The sequence below is a fragment of the Saccostrea cucullata genome, unplaced genomic scaffold (genome assembly GCF_032062105.1).
Source record: "Saccostrea cucullata isolate Sc308-1 unplaced genomic scaffold, CSIRO_AGI_Scuc_v1 ctg4424, whole genome shotgun sequence".
NCBI lineage: Eukaryota > Metazoa > Mollusca > Bivalvia > Ostreida > Ostreidae > Saccostrea > Saccostrea cuccullata.
The window spans coordinates 68,968-90,918 of record NW_026939941.1 but is presented as its reverse complement, the minus strand read 5'-3'; the positions used below and the strand labels follow the sequence as shown (position 1 = coordinate 90,918).

The following is a 21,951-nucleotide window of genomic DNA, read 5'->3' as shown; positions in this document are numbered from 1 at the left end:
TTATTCCTCCATTAATTAACAAAATAAACTGACCTGCGTTTGAAGCTAGTATCATAATATTTTTTAAACAAGTAAGACAACATTGTAACATTGTCCATGAGGCAAGCGAATTTATATTTATAAGACAAACCTGTACGTGTCGCTTTTCTTCGAGACATGGTGACGAAGTTACGGTATAATAATGTTTTAGAAGAGAAATTACTCGGAATATAACATCTTGCTTTTTATTTAATGTTTGAAATTAATAATGAGTCTCAAAAGAAAAAAACGATGCAAATGATTCCATTCCCCTTTCATAGCTGTCGGGGAATCAACCCATGTCCGACCTGGCCATTTTTACAGACCATGCGTTATGGAAAAGTCAAGGAGGGTAAATCTTAAAAAGATATTTATTTGGACAAAAATATTTCTACTTCAACATTTTATTCTCAAAATATCGTTTCTAAGTTTCATTGTTATTTACCGAGAGACTGTTGTATGATTCACTTTCTTCTTTCGTTTAGCGTAGATGACGTGTAATTTGAATTACTTCCCTTTTTGTCGCCAGATTACAGCGACAGATTTTGGTGCTCAATGTATTTTCGTTATAATACTTCATTAAAAAACACACTGTATATATAAAAAATGTTGAATTATTGAAAATATCAATTATTTTAAAATGAGCTAACATGAAAAAAAAACGGCCTCGGTTTACAAAGTCGTAGGAAAACGCATACAGGTAATAAACTCAGGTAACATCCTGTGTATATAGGTAGTATACACAAGCCAGAGTCGTTCCCTCGGGGCTTCTCAGCCGCTTCGATTAAGCTCCACCCCATACCAAACTTACCTGAGGAAAACCGTACGGTTGAAAACCTCGGCCTTTAAGTATTTGCTCTGGTGAAGTTCTAATATAAGAGAGAAAAATCTCTCTTACTGCATTGTGATCAGAATAACTTCCACTCAGTGAGGATTACATACGAGGACTGTCCGGTAAAATTGCGGACAAAGCGTTTTTCTCTAAAAGTTATGGACGCACTTAGCTGAAATATTCCTGACAGTAAATGTTTATTTATTATATCTACATGGTCTAAGTGCATCATAATTTTTTCGGTTATCTTTAGATAAGAAAAAAGATTTTATTATGCTTGAATGTGCACAGAGTGTGGTCCTACGGTGCACGGTTAAAAAACCCCCAAGGTTTTATTAGAGATGACACAAGTATTATTTCGAAATAAAAGTTTTGAATACATATATAAAAATTGGGATTAAATTATCCATATTCGATTCCTCAATCTATTTTGTCCTCTTTATAAAAGGTGTAGTACGTTTGGTTAATTTTTGACAGTTTCCCGAGCATTTGAAATGGGAAAGTGGTAAGCTTAACACACGAAATATGGCGAAGTTTGATGACGTTACGGCGCACCGAATAGCAGTTCATTTTGAACTGAAGGTTGTAATGAGACCTTATTTTCTATGAATACAGAAGAAAAAATATGAAAGTATTACCAGATCTTTGGTATACAAATGAAATGGGAGTTTTCTAAGTGGTGTCTTTTTAATTGAGTCATCGGGTAGTTTAAATCACAAAGACAAACTGCTATAGTAATAGCAAAAGATGCTGTCACTTTCAAGCATCAATATAATATTGTCTATTAGTTGAATAATGGTAATAATACTGCCCGTAACTTGCTAATAAATCTTCAGAAGATAGCATGTGTGTCATAGATTGGTTCCTCAACTGTTGATGTAGACACAAGTAGGTACATCAATGAAATTTCTAAATTTAAGTGGGACTTATCCATGTAATCCTACTTTATATTTTAGCAAATATGAAACGTAACTCTGCTTTGGACACTTTGAAGCTATCATCCGTGTTCCGATACAATACATAACATAATATCTCATAATTTGTTTATTTATGTATATATCTACATGTATTTGAAATTTGCTATGTTTATTCCGAAAATATGTACTATAAGTAGTGAGAATTTCAAAACGCAGTGATGATTATTTTTTACACTAGACGACCTGTCCACGAAATTACCGGACAACCCTCATATATTACAATATAATATGTTCAATTCATCAATGCAAAGACGTGAAGTATGGATGGTTATCATTTTAAAACAAAATCAGACTTAAACTGTAATAATTTGTAAATTCGAAATCACAATCATCCATGTCACCAAAAATATACATGTCTGAAATATCAATGTCAAAGCTTCATCCATTCAAACATTATGGCGAATTAATTTTTTTTTCGATAGATATATAGCTTGACGGACGAAAAGGACAAAAACTTTATTCCAGAATTTCTGGGATCAGAATTTAAATAATTGATTAAATTTACTTTACTTATCGTTATCTCCATGCGACGTCAGTTATAACTGTTGGAATGGTTTTGCATTTTTTTAGCTTTGTTTAAAGACTGGAGAAAACAAACGTTTGAAAGTACTCTCAGTAAGTTTAATCGGAAAGTTAATTATGGCCATAAATTTGGTTACATTACCTCAAAATGTGGAAAAGAAACTATTTAGTGAAAATTGTTTTGTAATTCGCTCAGGAATTGTAACCTAGAAAGTTAATAATGACCATATTTTTTTTATTTTTGGTTTAGCTATCTTCGCCAAAAAGTAAAAAAAAAAACATATCTATGTCGCAAAAGAAGTTTGAAATTACTCTTTGATAGTAACCCGGACAATTAAACTATAATCATAATTTTGGTACCGAACGAAGATCGTCAAAAAAGAGATTTCTGAATTTTGCATTAAATAACTGAATTAAAGATTTAAGAATTTTTCACATTGTAGAAGAAATATGAAGTATTTTCCGGGATGGGAAAGACTAAAATTTAATTCTGATAATTCCCACCACTTGTATTTCTTAGCCAACCCTGACCTGTGAGTACTTGTAGCTAACTCTCGGGATTTGACGCCCTAATCATAAATGCCACCGTACTGCAAGATCCGAAATTGTGCCTAGTTTTTCAAAGATTAGATTTTTCAAAATAATTTTAGGGATTGTGTATTTCATCTCTGAAATTTGTCTTTACAACAACACTAGTGGACACTCTCAAAAAGATCTACTTTTACTGATGTCCTGTTAGAATATTTAGACTCTACTTAATCTATTTTTACTTCAGGCACAACTTTAACAATGGACCCCCGCACCAGTGCCCAGGACGTGATGCGATGTGATCTGTGTGAGACTGCTGTGGTACGGATGCACTGTGATAAATGCATTGTAAACCTGTGTAAGGCATGTGTGGGAAAACACGTCTCAACAAGTGAATCCGACGATCACAAGATCGTCAAATATCAAAAAAGGAAATCTCACCTATACCCCGAATGTACGAAACATGATGGACGATGTAATGTTTATACTCTAAATTAAATCTGTCAATCTATAATTAACAATTATCATGCCAGCATCAGAATGTTTATTTTCAATCAAGCACTGCTCTCTGACATTATCAGTTCTCACGATAAAGTTCTCTCCCTAATTTCATCTGTTGTCAATCATTATCATATGCATGGGAATATGTTCAATCTGATGGTCACTTAATAAATAGTTAGTAAACTAGACAGACGTGTTCTTTTACCTCTCTCTCACAACATTACAATGGCGACGAGGATTCTGTGAATAATCTTTTGGATATAAACTAGTTCTACTGTGTAGTACACTTGTAGCAAAAGTTTTCCAAAATGTCGGCATTACCAAACTTTCCACCATTTTCTGTGCATGAGAATGCAACGGACATACGCTGGAAGAAATGGAAGTTGAGACTGGACAATCTCATTCTTGCGATGGGAATAAAGAACGACAAAGCCAGACAGAGAGCTCTGCTACTTCACTATGCTGGAGAGGAGGTAAATGAGATTTTTGAGACATTACCTAACACAGGTGATGATTACGACACGGCGGTAGCAAGGTTGACTGAATACTTCGCCCCAAAGAAGAACACTGAATTTGAAGTGTACAAATTCAGGCAGGCCAAGCAGGAACCCGGAGAAACAATTGACACCTTCCACACCAAGCTAAGACAATTGTCGTTAACTTGTGAATTTAACAACAATGACAAAGAAGTGAAATCACAGATAATTCAAGGATGCAGCTCAACAAGACTAAGAAGACGAGCACTGAGGGACGACATAAACCTAGAAGATTTACTTAAGCTGGCAAGATCACTTGAACTATCGGATAAACAGGCAAGCGAAATCGAGAAGACCGACAAAAGTGCCGAGGAAGTGCATGCAATGAGGAAACGTCGCAATGCACCCAAATTTCTGGAAAGAAAACATGGTACCAGGGATCGGACGGACACACCCTCAAAGGAGAAATGCTTCAACTGTGGTGGACAGTTTCCCCATCTGAAAGGACCGTGTCCGGCAAAAGGTAAGACATGTAACGCATGTCACAAGATAGGCCATTTCGCTTCCGTCTGCAGATCAAAGAGCAAATCAATGAATCGTAAACCCAAATCTGTGAAACAGCCAGAGGCATGTAATAGCGACTCTGATTCAGAATCTTGCGAATATCTCTTTGGTTTAGATCAAATTAATTCCATTACCAGGAGACAACCGCGAATAAAAGTTGAAATCAACGGGATACCCGTAAATGTTCTAGTCGACACAGGCTCAAGCATCAACGTTGTAGATGAATGTTCATTTAAGAAACTTGAAAACAAAGTTAAATTGCGGAAGGCTGATACCCGTGTGTTCGTGTATGGTTCTAAAACTACCCTTGATATTATGGGAAAATTCCAAGCAACAATTGAAAACAAAAACAAAATTGAGATTGCGGACGTCTATGTTGTCAAAGGGAACTCTGGTTGTTTACTTGGATATGATACCTGTGTTCAACTGCAAATTGTGCAGAAAATAGCATCTCTTAGTGATGACAAAATTGAAATTTTGTGTCAAAAGTACCCGAAAGTGTTCAATGGAATCGGAAAACTTAAACACAAGCAAGTAAAACTCCACGTCGATGAATCTGTGATACCTGTTTCACAACCACACAGAAGAATTCCATTCCATGTCCGGAAACAAGTTGAGAAAGAACTCGAGAAATTAGAGAAACTCGACATCATTGAAAAGGTTAATGGTCCCACACCATGGGTCTCTCCGATCGTCGTTGCTCCTAAACCTAAGAAACCTGGAGAAATTAGACTGTGTGTGGATATGCGGAAAGCCAACACAGCAATACAACGTGAACGCCATGTCACGCCAACCATTGATGACATGATTCTTGATCTCAATGGATCTAAAGTATTTTCCAAACTCGACCTGAATGCTGGGTATCATCAGCTGGAATTACACCCAGATTCTCGGAAAATCACAACGTTCTCAACCCATGTTGGATTACGTCGATATAAACGACTAAGCTTTGGAATTTTTTCAGCAGCAGAAGTATTCCAGAACTCGCTTAGTACAGCACTTGAAGGTTTACAAGGGGTTAGAAACATCAGTGATGACATCATAGTGTTTGGACAAACTTGCGAGGAACATGACAGAAATCTAGAGGCAGTCTTTAAACGATTAGAGGAAAAACACCTCACATTAAACAAAGAAAAATGTGAATTCAACAAAACGCAAATTGAATTCTATGGATATGTATTCAGTTCAGAGGGAATTTCCGCAGACCCGAGAAAAGTGGATGCGATAAAGAACTCTGAGATACCGTCAAATGCAAGTGAAGTCAGGAGCTTCCTAGGCATGACAAACTATGTAGGGAGATTTATTCCCAACTATTCAACAATTACTGCGCCATTACGAGAGCTAACCAAGCAAAATGTGAAGTTTGAGTGGCAACCTAATCAACAAAAAGCATTCGACATGTTGAAACGTGAACTTACAAGTGACAAAGTTATGGCATATTTTGATCCGTCAAAAGAAACAACAATGATTGTTGATGCAAGTCCCGTAGGACTTGGTGCGTTATTAACACAAGAAGGCAAAGTCATATCGTACGGCAGTCGTGCGTTAAATGATGTGGAAACTCGATACTCACAAACTGAGCGCGAGGCACTGGCAGTTGTTTGGGGATGTGAACATTTTCATCTGTATTTGTTTGGTCAAGATTTCAAAGTCATTAGCGACCACAAGCCATTGGAAGCGATTTTTAATAATCCGCACTCAAAGCCTCCTGCGAGAATAGAGAGATGGCGATTAAAACTGCAACCATATCATTTTAAGCTACAGTACCGTCCAGGGAAAACAAATGCGGCAGATTACATGTCCAGGCATCCGTCTAAGTCAACAAAGATAAACAGTCTGTCAGATATCGCCGAAGAATACGTTAATTACGTAACAGAGAATGCCGTACCTAAAACGTTGACCTTAGCTGAAATCAGCGATGGAACTCAAAAAGACCCTATCCTTCAACGAGTAATTGAAGCAATCATTTCCAAGAAAAAGATTCCAGAATCTAAAGACCTCGATAAAACAATTGAAACTTTTAGACGAAGGCAAAATGAACTAACTTTGCACCGTGACGGAAACCACAGCGTTCTACTCATCGAAAACAGGTTGGTCATTCCTAGATCATTACAACAAACGGTTATCAAATTAGCGCATGAAGGTCATCAGGGGATAGTCCGTACTAAACAGCTACTCAGAGAAAAGGTTTGGTTTGTCAACATAGATAAGCAAGTAGAAGAATTTTGTAAAGGATGCGTTCCCTGTCAAGCATCAGTACCAGGACAAAAGTACGCACCATTGAAGATGTCACCCCTACCTAACCGACCGTGGTCTGAGGTCAGCATGGATTTCTGTGGACCATTTCCGTCGGGATCCTACTTAATGGTCGTTGTTGATGATTATTCAAGGTACCCTGTTGTCGAAATTCTATCAAAATTAACAGCAAAGGCAGTGATACCGAAACTTGACAACGTTTTCGCCTTATTTGGAATTCCTGATGTAGTCAAAACCGACAATGGACCTCCGTTCAACGGATCGCTCTTCAAGGAGTTCGCAAAACATCTAGGATTTCAACATAGGAAAATTACACCGTTATGGCCACAAGCAAATGGAGAAGCGGAACGATTCATGAAGACCATTGGAAAAGCGATTCGAGCCGCACATGCAGAACACAGAAGCTGGAAACAAGAGTTATACAGTTTTTTGCGCAACTATAGGGCGACGCCACATGCAACAACGAGCGCAACACCCGCGGAATTACTACTAGGGAGAAAATTAAAAACCAAAATTCCCGAGATTATTCCATCGTCTAAAAACACGGAAATATCACGTAAAGATCAAAAAGAAAAAGAAAAAATGAAGAGATATGCAGACATTAGAAGAGGAGCACTAAATCATAAGCTGCAGCCGGGAGACAAAGTCCTTGTGAAACAACAGAAACAGGACAAACTATCTACTCCATACAGTCCCGAGCCGTACGAAGTAGTTAAACAAAAAGGCTCTATGATAACCGCTAAGAATGATAACAAAGAAGTCACCAGAAACGCATCATTCTTCAAGAAAATTAAAGAACACGAAAGGTCATCCGAGGTACCAGACGATTCGAGTGATGAATTAATTACCGCACAGCCGGAGCCTAGACGGTCAACTCGCGAGCGCAGACCACCAGCGCATTTGAAAGATTACGTGTGCGCATAGTGTGAAGATTTGTAATGGGGCATAATAATCCCCAAATCATAATTATATAGTGATTTTGTACATAACATTAGTAATTATGCATGAATATGTTGTTTTAGAAAGTCCGAGGAAAGAGACACCAATGTTGAACGGACATTTAGAAAATTACGGACAATTCTCAAAATGAATCCCACATGAACTTTGATAAGTGTAAACGTTAATTAGAATTATTTCGATGTACATGCTTTCAATTAAAGAAAGGGAGGGATGTAATGTTTATACTCTAAATTAAATCTGTCAATCTATAATTAACAATTATCATGCCAGCATCAGAATGTTTATTTTCAATCAAGCACTGCTCTCTGACATTATCAGTTCTCACGATAAAGTTCTCTCCCTAATTTCATCTGTTGTCAATCATTATCATATGCATGGGAATATGTTCAATCTGATGGTCACTTAATAAATAGTTAGCAAACTAGACAGACGTGTTCTTTTACCTCTCTCTCACAACATTACAGACGACGATGTGCAATGTATTGTAACCAATGTGACGTTCCTGTTTGTAGAAAGTGTGATGCATCTGAGGAACATCTTGATCATCGGGTATCAGAAATCATGCAAGTTATGGAGGAAAAAAGGGATACAGTTTTCAGAGAACTATTTGAATTAATAAATATGACAATTACGTGCAATGTATTGTAATCAATGTGACGTTCCTGTTTGTAAAAAGTGCACTGCATCTGAGCAAAATCTTGATCATGTTGATCATCGGTATCAGAAATCTTGCAAGTTATGGGAGAACAAATGGACACAGTCATTAGAGAACAAATGGAATTAAATATGACAATTTATCTAAAGTACAAGGACATTGCCTCTGATGTACAACACAGAATGAGTCAATTAGAAGAGGATTATGAATATCTCTCAACAACAATAACAAAACTTGGAGAGGAATGGCACAAAGATAGTAACAAACTTGTCAACAACCTTAAAGCTGCAGTTGATAAGATGAGAAAAAAATACGGTAACAAACTTTACAGGAAAATCTGGATGGTATAAACAAGACAATTTCTAACATAAGTGATGAAATCGATTCAGTTGACATTGCTTTAAACCGTAATGACTTGTCCAAACTGTGAAGTGGCATATCCAACATAGATATATACAGAAATCTTCCACAAATAATCGCTCATTCTTTACCCAAATCTATTCCCAGAAAATTCATAGGGAAAGAACTCAATAAACTGTTTGGAGCCTTATCGTGTAGTTCGTTTAGTTCGGATGAACATGGCTACACAGCCAATTGTGCCTAACGTTAATTTAGTTTTAATTTCAATTTCATTTTAATTTTTAACGTTAATTTAACTTAACATTAATTTCATGTTAATTTTAACGTTAAATTAACATTAAAATTTTAAGTGAGCTTGGGTTCTGTCTTAAAAAACTAGAACCAAAATATTAACATTAGATTAACGTTAATTAGTTAATGTTAATTTCATGTTAATGTGAATTTAACGTTAATTCTTTAATGTTAATTTCATGTTAATTAGAATAACACGAGATTAATGTTATTATTCAAATTTTAGACCTAGCTTTAAGCAATACTTGCCAATCATTTTAGTGACATTTAATTAATTAGTTAAGATGTCCATATGTGGATACTCGAAACCGCCGGAGTTGGGGTTGGCGGTCGGGGGTGGGGAGGGGGGGGGGGTACTGGCACTTGTGTCGGAAATAAATTTTTAAACCCAATATATAAAGATAACAGTTGTGTAAGTATTATACAATAGGTTCATAAAGTATTTCCGACACAAGTGCCTGTGTGTGTGTGTAAGGGTGTGTACACGTGTGGGTTTGAGAAAGGGAGGTGCTCTAACTGTTAGCACCCTCTTCACCTCGTCCATTTTTTTTTCATACATTCTTAAAAAAGTAATTTATCTAGACTTAAATTATAAGCTCTATGTCTATCTTTCAAAATGTCAACTTGGATATGGATTTTTTCCGGCTAAAAATGGTCCTTAGCTTTTCTCGGGATCGGTTTTGTTTTTATCGGATGAAACTGTACGTCATGTTTGACGTCACCAGCTGTAACAGAAATTGAAAACACGGTGAAGAAGGATTTATCAAGTCTCTGTTAAAAGTAAGTATTTTGTAGTCTTTGTAATATTACGTTTTTGAGAGTTTCATAATTTCAGAGGTCCCTAAATGTTTGAACTTTATGTACATAAGGCAATATACTCAACAGTCCTTGCAGGCTACTGTGTCGTACAGTCGTAGGCTGTGAACGACGTGCCAGATTTCTGCTATGTTGTATATTTGTATATCAGCATTACTATTTTTATTAGGTCTATTTATTGTTCAGTTGGTTAAATTTGTTTGAACACTGAAGCCTGCCGGTACATCTGTACTGCCTACCCTACGATACGGAGAAAATTCGAAAGTGAAAGTAGAAATCGTGTACAAGTTAACAATAGCCATCTCGAAGTTGAAGTTAAACACGCAATGTGAGCGATGTTTTCCCTGATTCTAACAGTTCATCTTAATTGGTTTGATCATTATCGAGAAAAAAAACCCGAGTTGATATTTATTTTTATTGTATTTTAAACAGTTGGAACCCGGTATCACATCTGACTCGCACTTCTGAAATGGATCAAATCGGACTTTGTCGTCGAGACTCGGAAGAACCCAGCTGCCTAAATTATAATGCCAGTGGAACACAAAACAGGTATTAAAAGTGGAACAAAATGTAAACAATTCCCACAGTAAATGTAATGACAGTGAAATGTACATTCACACACCCCAACTGATTTTTTAAAATACCAGTTAAGTACTTGTCACTACTTTATTGACACTTGTCAATATTTTGTTCAGAAACATTTTATAAGCATTATTAAATCAAGATTTTTTCTTTTATTGCATAATACAGAAAAGATACTTGTATGCAAGACATGGAGAAAAGAGGCTGAACCAGTGTGGACCAGAAATACACTGGTAGTGAACTTACAGTATGTAGAAGCTAGCTTCTTCAGAGATAAATAGCAGATTCTAAATTGTTCAAAATCGTATTTTGGGGTTCGGCAATACTATATGAAGAAAATAGTTTTGGTCTGATTTCGATATAACCTGACACACAAATAGCTATAGACTACACTAAGATACATAATTTAGTGCATATGTTTTTGATTTCAATGAACCATGTTGCCATGGTTACTAGAAATAGAAATTTCTGTGAAATTCCTTTAAAATGTTACTCCTCCTCTAATTTTGGTCTGATTTCAATTAAACTTGGCACACAAGTACACGACACTAAGATACCTAATTCTATTTATTGCTGCCTGTTGCAAAGCTTCGAATTCATGTGCTACTTTTCCTTTGTTATATGTACAGACAGGTAGAGCTACAGAGTCATCAGACACTTCTAGTTTCTTTTTTTTTCAACTGAAATGTTATACATGTATTAGGTATACAATACAAATTGGGCCCCAGAGTAATAAGAAAAACAATGCTTATTAAATATTTTTTTTAAAATTTCACTTGACAATGCTTGACAATGGGGAGCTGCAAAGTTTGACCTATACTTGACACTTGGGGCGATTAAATGAGCAATGAGATCTTTTTGTGCCTGCATCCACTGCCACACAGTACCTCCGTTTATTTGGCCTCATCCAAAGGATTGGTCTCCATGTCCCACAGTGGGATTTGAACCTTACTCCTTGACTCTATTAAGCAGCTGCTCCCCCACTGCACCATGTGGGTGACCTTTTAAGTCTGAACCAGCATAATAATATAGAAAAATGTATATTTACTGAATGTTTTAATATCAATAAAATTAAAACATACAAATTTGAAAGTTGAGTATTAAAAAACTTTATAAATGCATGCGTAAATATATTCATAAGTTGATTATAAGATTTATTTGAACAGAAACCAATGAAGATTTCTTGATTTTTATCATTTGAACTTTTTTTTACCATAATAACTGAATCTATACATTTCCCAAATCAAATTTACAAAGAAATGTCAGATTTGAACCAATAATAATATTTACCATGAGTAAAACACTACATTAAAATATAAATTAATAAATACCAACATTCTAAATTCATATGACTTGGAGAAAGTTGTTTAAAACTGACATGTATATAAAAATGATAAGTCTAATTAATTAATTATCAATTAATGAAGATAACAATTAATTAACAAGATGTGTTAGGGAAACACTATGAGCCTGGCGGCAACAAAGTTTAAAAAAGCAATTCTGGATCTCAGTCAATGTCACATGATCATTGTCCTTGGTGTCAATTGAAAGACTGCTTTATTAGTGGAGTATGCATACCAAAAATGGAGTCTTTATCTCTCAGGGTTCAAAAGTTATGGCGAAATTTGAAAAAGCTAATTTTAGCATAAAACTCACTGTTTAGGTCACAAGGTCATTGACTTTGGTGTCAATTTAAAGTGCTTAATTAGTGGAGTATGCATACCAAATATGAAGTCTCTATCTCTCACAGTTCTAAATTATAACGAAAGTTCGAAAAAGCTATTTTTAAGCATAAAGGTCACAGTCAAGGTCACAAGGTCATTAACCTTGGTGTCAGTTGTAAGTGCTTAATTAGTGAAGCATGGATACCAAATACAAAGTCTCTATATCTAACGGTATAAAAGTTATGAAGAAGGTTTAAGTTGAAACAGACAGACAAACAGATAAACAGACAGACAGGACAAAAACAATATACGCCCCGTATAAATTCTGGAGCATAAAAATTATAAACTATACAGATAAGTCTATCAATACCATGCAACTTAATGCTCAGTGAGCAATTAGAAAATCCACAGTCTAAGGGCAATAACTCTCTTGAACACTAAAAAATAACAGCAAAATTTGTACTTTTTCATTTAAATATTTCATAATAATGTCATATTAGTAATAAAAGTAAATATTTATCAGGATGATGGCAAAAAAGTATCATTTCAAACGAATCATAGAAAGTTAATAATTTTAAAAACACCTTATCATTTTAGAAATTCAATATTTTACATCATTCACAACCAAATTACAATGTTAAATAAATATCAAGTAGTCCATACATCCATTTGTTTGTGTCAAATGTCCTTAAATTTGAAATATATATACATGCAATGCAAATTAACCTAATACATACTACTGGGTCAACAAAATAAGAAAAAATTGAGAAATGTTTCATGGTCTAAGGGCAATAACTCTTTTGAATAACTGGTCAATAGTCACCATACCTAATATAAAAGTTTACTTCCTAGTAGATATATCCCACAGCAATACTCTGTACATGTACATTGTAGTACAACTGTATCTCAATGATAAATGTTCATGTAATCTCTATTCAGCTAGACTAGACCCAACTTCTAGCTAGTAATTTGAAAAAGAGAATTCAAAATTATTTCAATTTTTTTTAAAAAGGAAATCTAAGGATGTTCTAGACTTAATTATGAAAACTTTGTTAATTATCCAAGTTCTCAATAACAAATGGATATCAAATATCCCATAGGAAGCTTGAAATTCAGTATGACATGTATAAAAATTTCATGAACACAATTGAGAACTTAAATTGAAGTTCATTTACAAATAAATTTACATAAAAATAAAAGTGACCAGTTCCATTTAAACTTGTTCTACATTTTACTGGTTCCCCTGCTCTTCATCTAGATCGCGTTCCAACAACTGACTCTTCAGACTCAGCGGTTCCAGTCGGTCCTCCGGTGGTAACATCTGGTTCCAACAATTGACTCTTCAGACTCAGCGGTTCCAGTCGGTCCTCCGGAGGAAACATCTGGTTCTAACAACTGACTCTTCAGACTCAGCGGTTCCAGTCGGTCCTCCAGTGGTAACATCTTGTTCTAACAACTGACTCTTCAGACTCAGCGGTTCCAGTCGGTCCTCTGGTGGTAACATCTGGTTCTAACAACTGACTCTTCAGACTCAGGGATCCAGTCGGTCCTCCGGTGATAACAACTGACTCTTCAGACTCAGCGATTCCAGTCGATCCTCCGGTGGTTACACCTGGTTCCAACAATTGACTCTTCAGACTCAGCGGTTCCAGTCGGTTCTCCGGTGGTAACATCTGGTTCTAACAACTGACTTTTCAGACTCAGCGTTTACAGTCAGTCCTCCGGTGGTAACACCTGGTTCCAACAATTGACTCTTCAGACTCAGCGGTTCCAGTCGGTTTTCCGGTGGTAACATCTGGTTCTAACAACTGACTTTTCAGACTCAGCGGTTACAGTCGATCCTCCAATGGTAACGTCTGGTTCCAGCAACTGACTCTTCAGACTCAGCGGTTCCAGTCGGTCCTCCGGTGGTAACATCTGGTTCTAACAACTGACTTTTCAGACTCAGCGGTTACAGTCGATCCTCCGATGGTAACACCTGGTTCCAACAACTGACTCTTCAGACTCAGCGGTTCCAGTCGGTTCTTCGGTGGTAACATCTTGTTCTAACAACTGACTCTTCAGACTCAGCGGTTCCAGTCGACCCTCCAATGGTGACATCTGGTTCTAACAACTGACGTTTCAGACTCAGTGGTTACAGTCGATCCTCCGGTGGTAACACCTGGTTCTAACAACTGGCTCTTCTGACTCAGCGGTTCCAGTCGGTCCTCCGGTGGTAACATCTAGCTCTAACAACTGACTCTTCAGACTCAGCGATTCAAGTCGATCCTCCAATGGTAACATCTGGTTCCAACAACTGACTCTTCAGACTCGGCGGTTCCAGTCGGTCCTCAGGCGGTAACATCCGGTTCAATTAAGCGCTCCATCTTGGGGACCAGGTTCTGCATGTAGTCCTTGACCCGATTTAGAATGGATAGCGTCTTCGAGATCCGCTGACACTGATCCGTGTGTTTTTTTGTATTTCTTCTGCTTGCCCTGCATCACACCCAGTAAAAACTGTATTGCACAATCAATCTACAAAACAATAAAAGTCAGAGAATTTACTTAACGAATATCTACTTCTTAAATATAAAGTACACACTGCTATATTCAGAGTTATCTTGTCATGATAGTAACCCCACTATTGTTGTATATACTAATTTTGTGTAACTTATTTCTGCTTCCTGCATCACGCCCAGTAAAAACTGTATTGTACAATCAGTCAACAAAACAGAGAACAAGAAGTGAAAGTTTTCTTTGACTTTCACAAAATTTCAGATCACCAACACTTCGTGAGAATGCAGCAGTTTTATTTTGTTGACCGGTTTCGACCTGTGACGGTCGTCATCAGAACAATCAAGCATGTAATTTATTAGTCTGGTCCCCTTCCCACAATTCCTATCGCGCACTCTCTACATTGAGGTCAGGCATCGGTTGATTCACTGTTAGACGTTGAATTGCGCAATTTCAAAATGGAGGACAAAGTAAGTAACCATCTCGAGAAACAATTGCTCATATCTTTTTGTTTTACATCATGACAACTTATTTCATCAATGCTTACTGTTAACAAAAGTTGTTTTCTATCTATTTTTTTTATTCATTTGATTTATTTTGCGTAAATTTACACTGTTTTCACTTGATTAAAAATGTTTACATTTTAAGAACGCGGAGGTAGTCAAAATTGACACCCAATATTTCCTTTGTCGTGGACCGACATCAAAATTTTATTGTCTAGTCTAATGAATATATGAATGATCTATGTTAGGATATACAATGTTTTATATGTCGCTCCTTATTTAATATAGTAAAAGCACCCCATATTTTTTATCATAATTCTATCAACAACTAGCATGTGCTCTGGCCTACTATTGCATATATTTGACATAAAACAAAGGTTTAATGTTTCTATATTGTTTGTATTTTGCTTGTTACACACATTACAACAATTCTCACTCACAGTCTCAAACTGTTATCCAAAGTATCCAGTCAGAAACTGTCTTCTGAAGGTGTTACACCTAACAAATTTTTTCATGTTATAATCTTGAGTTAGATTTTAAGTCAAGAAAATTTTTCCAAATATTTAACTAATTATTGACGATTCCCTAATCCACATACATTTATATTTGTCTTAGATATTTTTATATCTTTTTTTTTTTTATTGTATAATGCTGTGGAATTATTTTGATGTGACTGTGGAGGTCAGTTTTTGTGGACAGACATAAATATATAATTTTGTTTTGTACTGGACAGGACATAATTTATAAAGGTTAACCAAATAATAATTAAATGAATCTGTTGACTTATAAAATATCCAAATAAGCATTTGTGGAAATAAAAATATAGCTGATTCACTTGATATTCAATCCAAAAATGTTAGTCCTCCTTCCTCAAACAATGATGATTCCATAGAAGAATTATGAATAGCTGCAGAACTGTAGCTTTCTAAAAAAATATTTTGACAGACCTGAGAGCTACAGTGCCACCCACTGAAAGATCTGTATGTTTATTGTGCACAAAATTTGTGCTTGCTTCTGTATTAATTTTTCCCTACTTCTCTTAGTATCAACATGATCATAATGATCATGATCATATTATGTTGAGATTGTCGTTATATACTGGACTCTTTGTGTTGATATTGTCGTTATCTGCTGGACTCTTAGTATTGAGAATGTCGTTATCTGCTCAACGCTTTGTGTTGAGACTGTCGTTATCTGAAGGACTCATTATGTCTTGATTGTTGTTAGCTCTTGGACCATGAAATTAACAACTTGATTTGCACGCAAAGCCTTCTCTTGTCCCCTCAGTCGAATTTTACGATCTAACACTCGTAGTAATGAATGATTTGATTATTATATAATAATTACATCTGATTGTAAAATCTGGGCGAAATATTGATACAAACACTGCATATTCGTTTCAGTTCAATAACTTATATAAGATCTAGTAATATTGGCGATAGAAGCAAATTGGAAGTGGGGGCATGATTCAAAAAGAATAAAAAATCCAAACTAAAAAGATATTGACAAGCAAATGAGAATAAAATGACCATTTTCCAAACCTTGAAATCTTATTACGTGGGGTGTTAACAATTTTCCCCAAACACCACCACTTACCCTTCTTTGACTTCACTGAATGGTGCTTGTTGAAAATGAAGGTTGGTGGTGATAGGGGGGGGGGGAGGCTACGCCCCAATTTTCAATGCCTATACATGTATTACGTCTAATTTTGAAAAACGGTGGGGGGATTACCCCCTCCCCCTACCACTAACCTTTGACAAGGTCAGAAAAGGACTCGCAATTAGATTATTGTATGCTGCTAACTTAATGCCGTTGTAATCCATAGTAAACATTTTTATGTTTGTTTCTAATTGGAACAATTTTTCATGATTGGTATTTTAAAGATTTTTATTGTTTTTATTTCATACAGATATTTCTAAAGGAACCCCTGCAGACGCCATCATGTCTGCTTTTGCACACTTTTCGAGCGTCAAACGCAGGATACGGTGTAACTTTTTTCTGAGTTTATTACTAGTACAAATGGAAAGAACACAAATACAAAGAAAACATTGAATTTTTTCTTCATAAATGGAATACACAATATTTTTCCCGGTTTTCTATGAATTGGTCACACTTCAATTAACATTGTAGTTATTTTTAAAGCTTGGCATTAATATGTCTTATTTAAACAATACAATGCTTGTTTTGCTTGTTATTACTGGAATTATTATATATCGGAAGCAGCTGTTGCAGAAAAAATACATAACCCGCGTAAGCGGGTTAAGTATTTTTTTTTCTGCAATAGCTGCGATCGTTAATTCCAGTAATAACAAACAAAGAAAGACATTTTATTGTTTATATTCAGTTAACATCTGTTTAAAGAATCATTTAAAGTAAGATTAAAAATGTTAAGTATTGTATTAATGACGCAAACGTCTTTCTACGTTTCATTGATGGAACAGCCACTGACTAAGAAATCTGTACAGGCGACATGCCTAATGTACATGTAGTTAATTCAGTGATTAACGCAATGGATTTTCTTAAGAAATAAAGGAGAAATTATTCAGGGGATTTAAATATTTTTTGTTGAAGTAACATATTTATATATCAAATGCATCATAAACAGGTTTTTTAAAGTAAAATATTAATTCTCTTAGGTGGTGCATTAGCAATTTTGTCTAGTGTAAATACATTCCTACATGTAGTTGAACATTTTCAAGGCAGTGGGCGTCCTCATAATCTTGTGGAGATTAAAAAATTATGATGACCCCGCCTTTGAAAAAACATTCGTACCTCATAAATGAATACATGACCTGTAAATTTATGTATAATTGCAGATGTTGACTATTCTTGCAAATAAAAGAAAAATGTTTGTTTTAAGGGTCTATTTTGTCGCAATTTTCGCATATCCTTACATATGTACATTGTAACTGCATGAAGTCATTCGTCGTTAAAACTTACAAATATCAGGTACATTAGGTTATAAAACAACAATTTTTTTTAAAAAAGAAAATTAATTTAAAGATTTTCCTCCGATAAAAAATAGATGTATACACAACTGGAGACAGATAGGATGATTCTTAACTCCTAATTTTGGTGTTTTTTTTCTGAAATCTCAACGCAGGCAGATCAGATATCTCAGGTTTTTATATCGCGTGATATGGAGAACAGGTAAATATTTAGAACAAAGACAAGGGCGTATATTGTAATGTTTGGGATTATCAGAGAGGAAATGTTGGATTTTGAGGTGAGACAAGATAAAATTTAAGATTTAATATGTTATAAGATCTTTCCAGGTGTCATTTCTGATCTCAAGTATAGTAAAACGCATTCAATGTAAGTCAAAAGCACGAGAGAGCCACATTAGATCGATCATACTGACTACATCAAAACTGTTTCGACTGTTGTAAATATTAAGATTTTGTTCCAAATAATAATATTTTTCAAACATAAGGAAAATTTATACAGTATTTTTCAACTACAAATTGATCCTTTCTCTCCTTCTGAACCAACTTTGTCTGACAGTTTCACAAATACAACAAAACTTTACATTGATTCGTTTAAAATTACGTAAAATTTCTGAAGTCAGTGACTCATGTCTCCACTCACTTCACACAGGGTCATCTAACCATTTGACCAAACCCTCAGTGATGGACCCCCTGGACAGAGCTCAAGTACTCCTCCTCTGTGACCTGTGTCAAACAGCTGCATTACAGAGTCATTGTGAACTTTGTCAGATTAACCTGTGTAAGGCCTGTGTAGGGGAACATCTCTCTGATTCATCTAAAAGACACAAAGTTGTACCATACAAAAACAGAACTTCTACTCATAACGCGAACTATCCGAAATGCCCAAACCACACCCAGAGACATTGTGAACTTTACTGTGAGAAATGTGACATTCCTGTCTGTTCTACCTGCATCTCCTCTGATAAACATCATGGGCATAAATTTACAGACATCTTACAGAATCCCAGATTCATTCAAGAAATTTTAAACAAGGATTTAACAGAGCTAGAAAAAAGAATATATCCTACTTATGAAGAAATTGCATCAGATTTAAACTCTGAAAAAGTCAACTTCGAAAAACATTATGAGAAACTGACAACCGCTGTCACCAAACAAGGAGAAGACTGGCACAGAGAAATTAATATCGTTGTTAACAAACAAAAATCGGAAATTGATGAAATGAAAACTAAACACCTGGCTGCTCTAAACAAACAGGAAAATGAAATCAAACAGATTACTTCTGACGTTACACAGTGTATATTTGATCTGAAGAAAATACTGTACTCCAATGATATCTCCCTAACCTCTGCATACAAATCCAGGAATGCTGAATTCAGAAGTTTACCTCCTAAAGTCAACGTTTTATTACCAAGTTTCTCTCCTCATCAGATCAACACAGAACAGTTCTATCAAATGTTTGGATTTCTGTCATCATTATCCATTACAACAGAAGAACATGGCTACACAATGAAGACACCAGAAGCTGTATCCTGTCCTCCAGTCAAACCACTGCTTGATGAACCAGAGCTCATCACCACCATAGACACTGGGTATAACAAACTATACAGTGTTACCTGTCTCAGTGATGAAGAAATCTGGATACGTGGAGGAGACAAAATCATAAATCTTTACAACCTCCAGGGTAAACTACTGAAGTCAATCCAAACCCAGTCAGGGAACACACCACGTGGCATAGCAGTGACAAGGAGTGGAGATCTAGTTTATACTGACCCTGTTACAAGAACTGTAAACATAGTGAAGAATAAACAGATACAGGAAGTGATCAGACTACAGGGGTGGACACCGCACTGTGTCTGTTGTACCTCCTCTGGTGACCTCCTGGTTATCATGGACAGCAATGATAAAGGTCAATCAAAAGTTGTCCGTTTCTCTCGCTCCACAGAAAAACAAACCATTCAGTTTGATAGTGAAGGTAAACCTCTGTATTCATCTAATACCCATTCTAAATACATCACTGAGAACAGGAACCTGGATATATGTGTGGCTGACCGTGGAGCAAGTCAAGTAGTGGTGGTTAATCAGGCAGGAAAACTCCGATTTAGATACACTGGTCGTTACTCTACTAACAAGGGATCATTCTATCCATGCGGCATCACAACAGACAACCAGGGTCAGATCCTGTTATCAGAATGTTATAACCACTGTATCCATATCCTAGATCAGGACGGACAGTTCCTCCTTGACATTAATAACGTTACATTAATGTATTATCCATCGGGTTTATGTGTAGACACCAGAGACAACCTCCTTGTGGCTGAGTATTACAGTGGTAAAGTGAAGAAAATCAAATACATGTAAAGAAATGTGTTTTAAAAAATGACTTAATTGTGAGAGAAACTTTTTCCAATGTCACCAAAATCACAAGAATTTATAGTTTGATTCAGGTTCACTTTCTCATGTTCATATGTTTGTGTAAATTAATTCATATAATAATATTATCAATAAGGTATAAAATATTAATTATAATTTATAAACAATTTTATCATAATTCTATCCAAGGTTGAAATGACTGCCCAATAATGACCCACCATTAGAAGAAACTTTCAATATCTCATGAAAAATACTATTTACTGCAGTTTCATCAATATTTTCGTTGCCATCATGGATTTTGTAAAAATAGACGTTTTGAAGGATACACAATTTTGTTGACTAAAGCATGTAAAGCATTGCATATACAAATGAATATTGTATTTTTCAATTGAATGAACATTGAATTTCGTGGATCTGCTCAACAACAAATTCCTAAAAAATTAGTGCTCAAAGAATATTGATGAAACCACAGTATATTTGTGAGCATGAAGAACGAAAAAATATAATTATGTACATTTTAATCAATTTGACCCTCTATCATGTCTATCGTGCACTGCACACTGTGGAGTTCTGATTATACTTGACTTTTGAATCATACGCTCCTTGATCTAAAATAAATCTAAATCCTTTTATTCTATTTATTTGCAACTTATTTAAGGACATTAAATAACCAATATATTAATATAATATATAAAATAAATTAAGTAAACACTTTATTAGAATTTTTTCTTGGACACATTGGAAACAAAATACCACGGTTTGACTGTGTATGTAATCCCAAAACAAACACAGGAAATCTGATTCAGAAAACTTTTTATTGTATATGTTTTCATTTTAATTCACATACATCTTGTATTACATGCACAAAAATGATTTCACAGATATTAATAGGTCAAGTTCCATGCGATATCAGCTCAATAAGTCCACTGTCAGTAGAACTTAACATTAAAAACAATGAAAAAGTCATATCAAATTTTATAGACAACATCACTCATTTCACTATACATGTATATGTAGCCACACGTCTGTTTTTATAGCTTATCAACTCCCCGTGTTGAGCCTCAAGTGTCTTCTTACTCTCCTTATGAGGGCCTCCACAAAGCTGTAGTGGGTCCTGGACTTACAGTATTCCTAAACAAACAATAGTTTATATACATGTAAATCCAAAGACATTTTTCATAGTTAGGTGATGAATTAAGCATGGCTCAATAAAAGTACTTTGTAATTCTCATTTTCAAGTATTCAGTGTTATATAATGCCATCTGGATCAAGTTGTACTCTATTATGGAATAAGATACTGTAAATGTATTGCATTTCGTGTGTACGATATTTGGCGGAAATTCCATTTTCAACACGTTCGCGAAGATTTGATTTAGCGCTGTTTGACTTTGTTAGTTATAAAAATATACAAGACATTTAGCGATGTTCTTGAATTACCGGACTTTACTTTCCGTCAAAATCGCTAAAAAGAATACACCGCCAAATGTTATACGTTTACAGTATGCTTATTCCAATGTTCCATACGATAAGCCAATTTCCATTAATCATTTAATCTCACAAAACATTGAACCAATTTTAAAGCAAGCTGGAGGAAAGGGATGGAGGAAACACTTTTTAATTATGACTGGGGATAGG

General features: G+C 35.5%; 2 protein-coding genes and 1 long non-coding RNA gene across 4 annotated transcripts; all 3 read left to right on the top strand.

Moving 5' to 3' along the window:
- The first annotated feature begins 3,686 nt into the window (after window positions 1-3,686).
- On the top strand, window positions 3,687-8,036 carry LOC134254322 (uncharacterized protein K02A2.6-like). Its single transcript, XM_062736845.1, has one exon. It carries the CDS (start codon window positions 3,687-3,689, stop codon window positions 7,596-7,598), a length of 3,912 nt encoding a protein of 1,303 aa, XP_062592829.1. The 3' UTR covers window positions 7,599-8,036.
- A 1,398-nt stretch (window positions 8,037-9,434) lies between these two features.
- LOC134254318 (uncharacterized) lies at window positions 9,435-10,541 on the top strand. Of its 2 annotated transcripts, none has more exons than XR_009989298.1 (3): window positions 9,435-9,720; window positions 10,189-10,305; window positions 10,507-10,541. It is a non-coding gene; the product is annotated as an uncharacterized LOC134254318 (long non-coding RNA). The 2 variants fall into 2 exon arrangements; XR_009989299.1 differs by lacking the exon at window positions 9,435-9,720 and adding an exon at window positions 10,012-10,084.
- An 8,058-nt stretch (window positions 10,542-18,599) lies between these two features.
- On the top strand, window positions 18,600-20,462 carry LOC134254316 (uncharacterized). Its single transcript, XM_062736840.1, has one exon. The coding sequence runs from the start codon at window positions 18,628-18,630 to the stop codon at window positions 20,302-20,304; it is 1,677 nt and encodes a 558-aa protein (XP_062592824.1). The 5' UTR covers window positions 18,600-18,627; the 3' UTR covers window positions 20,305-20,462.
- The last annotated feature ends 1,489 nt before the right edge of the window (window positions 20,463-21,951 follow it).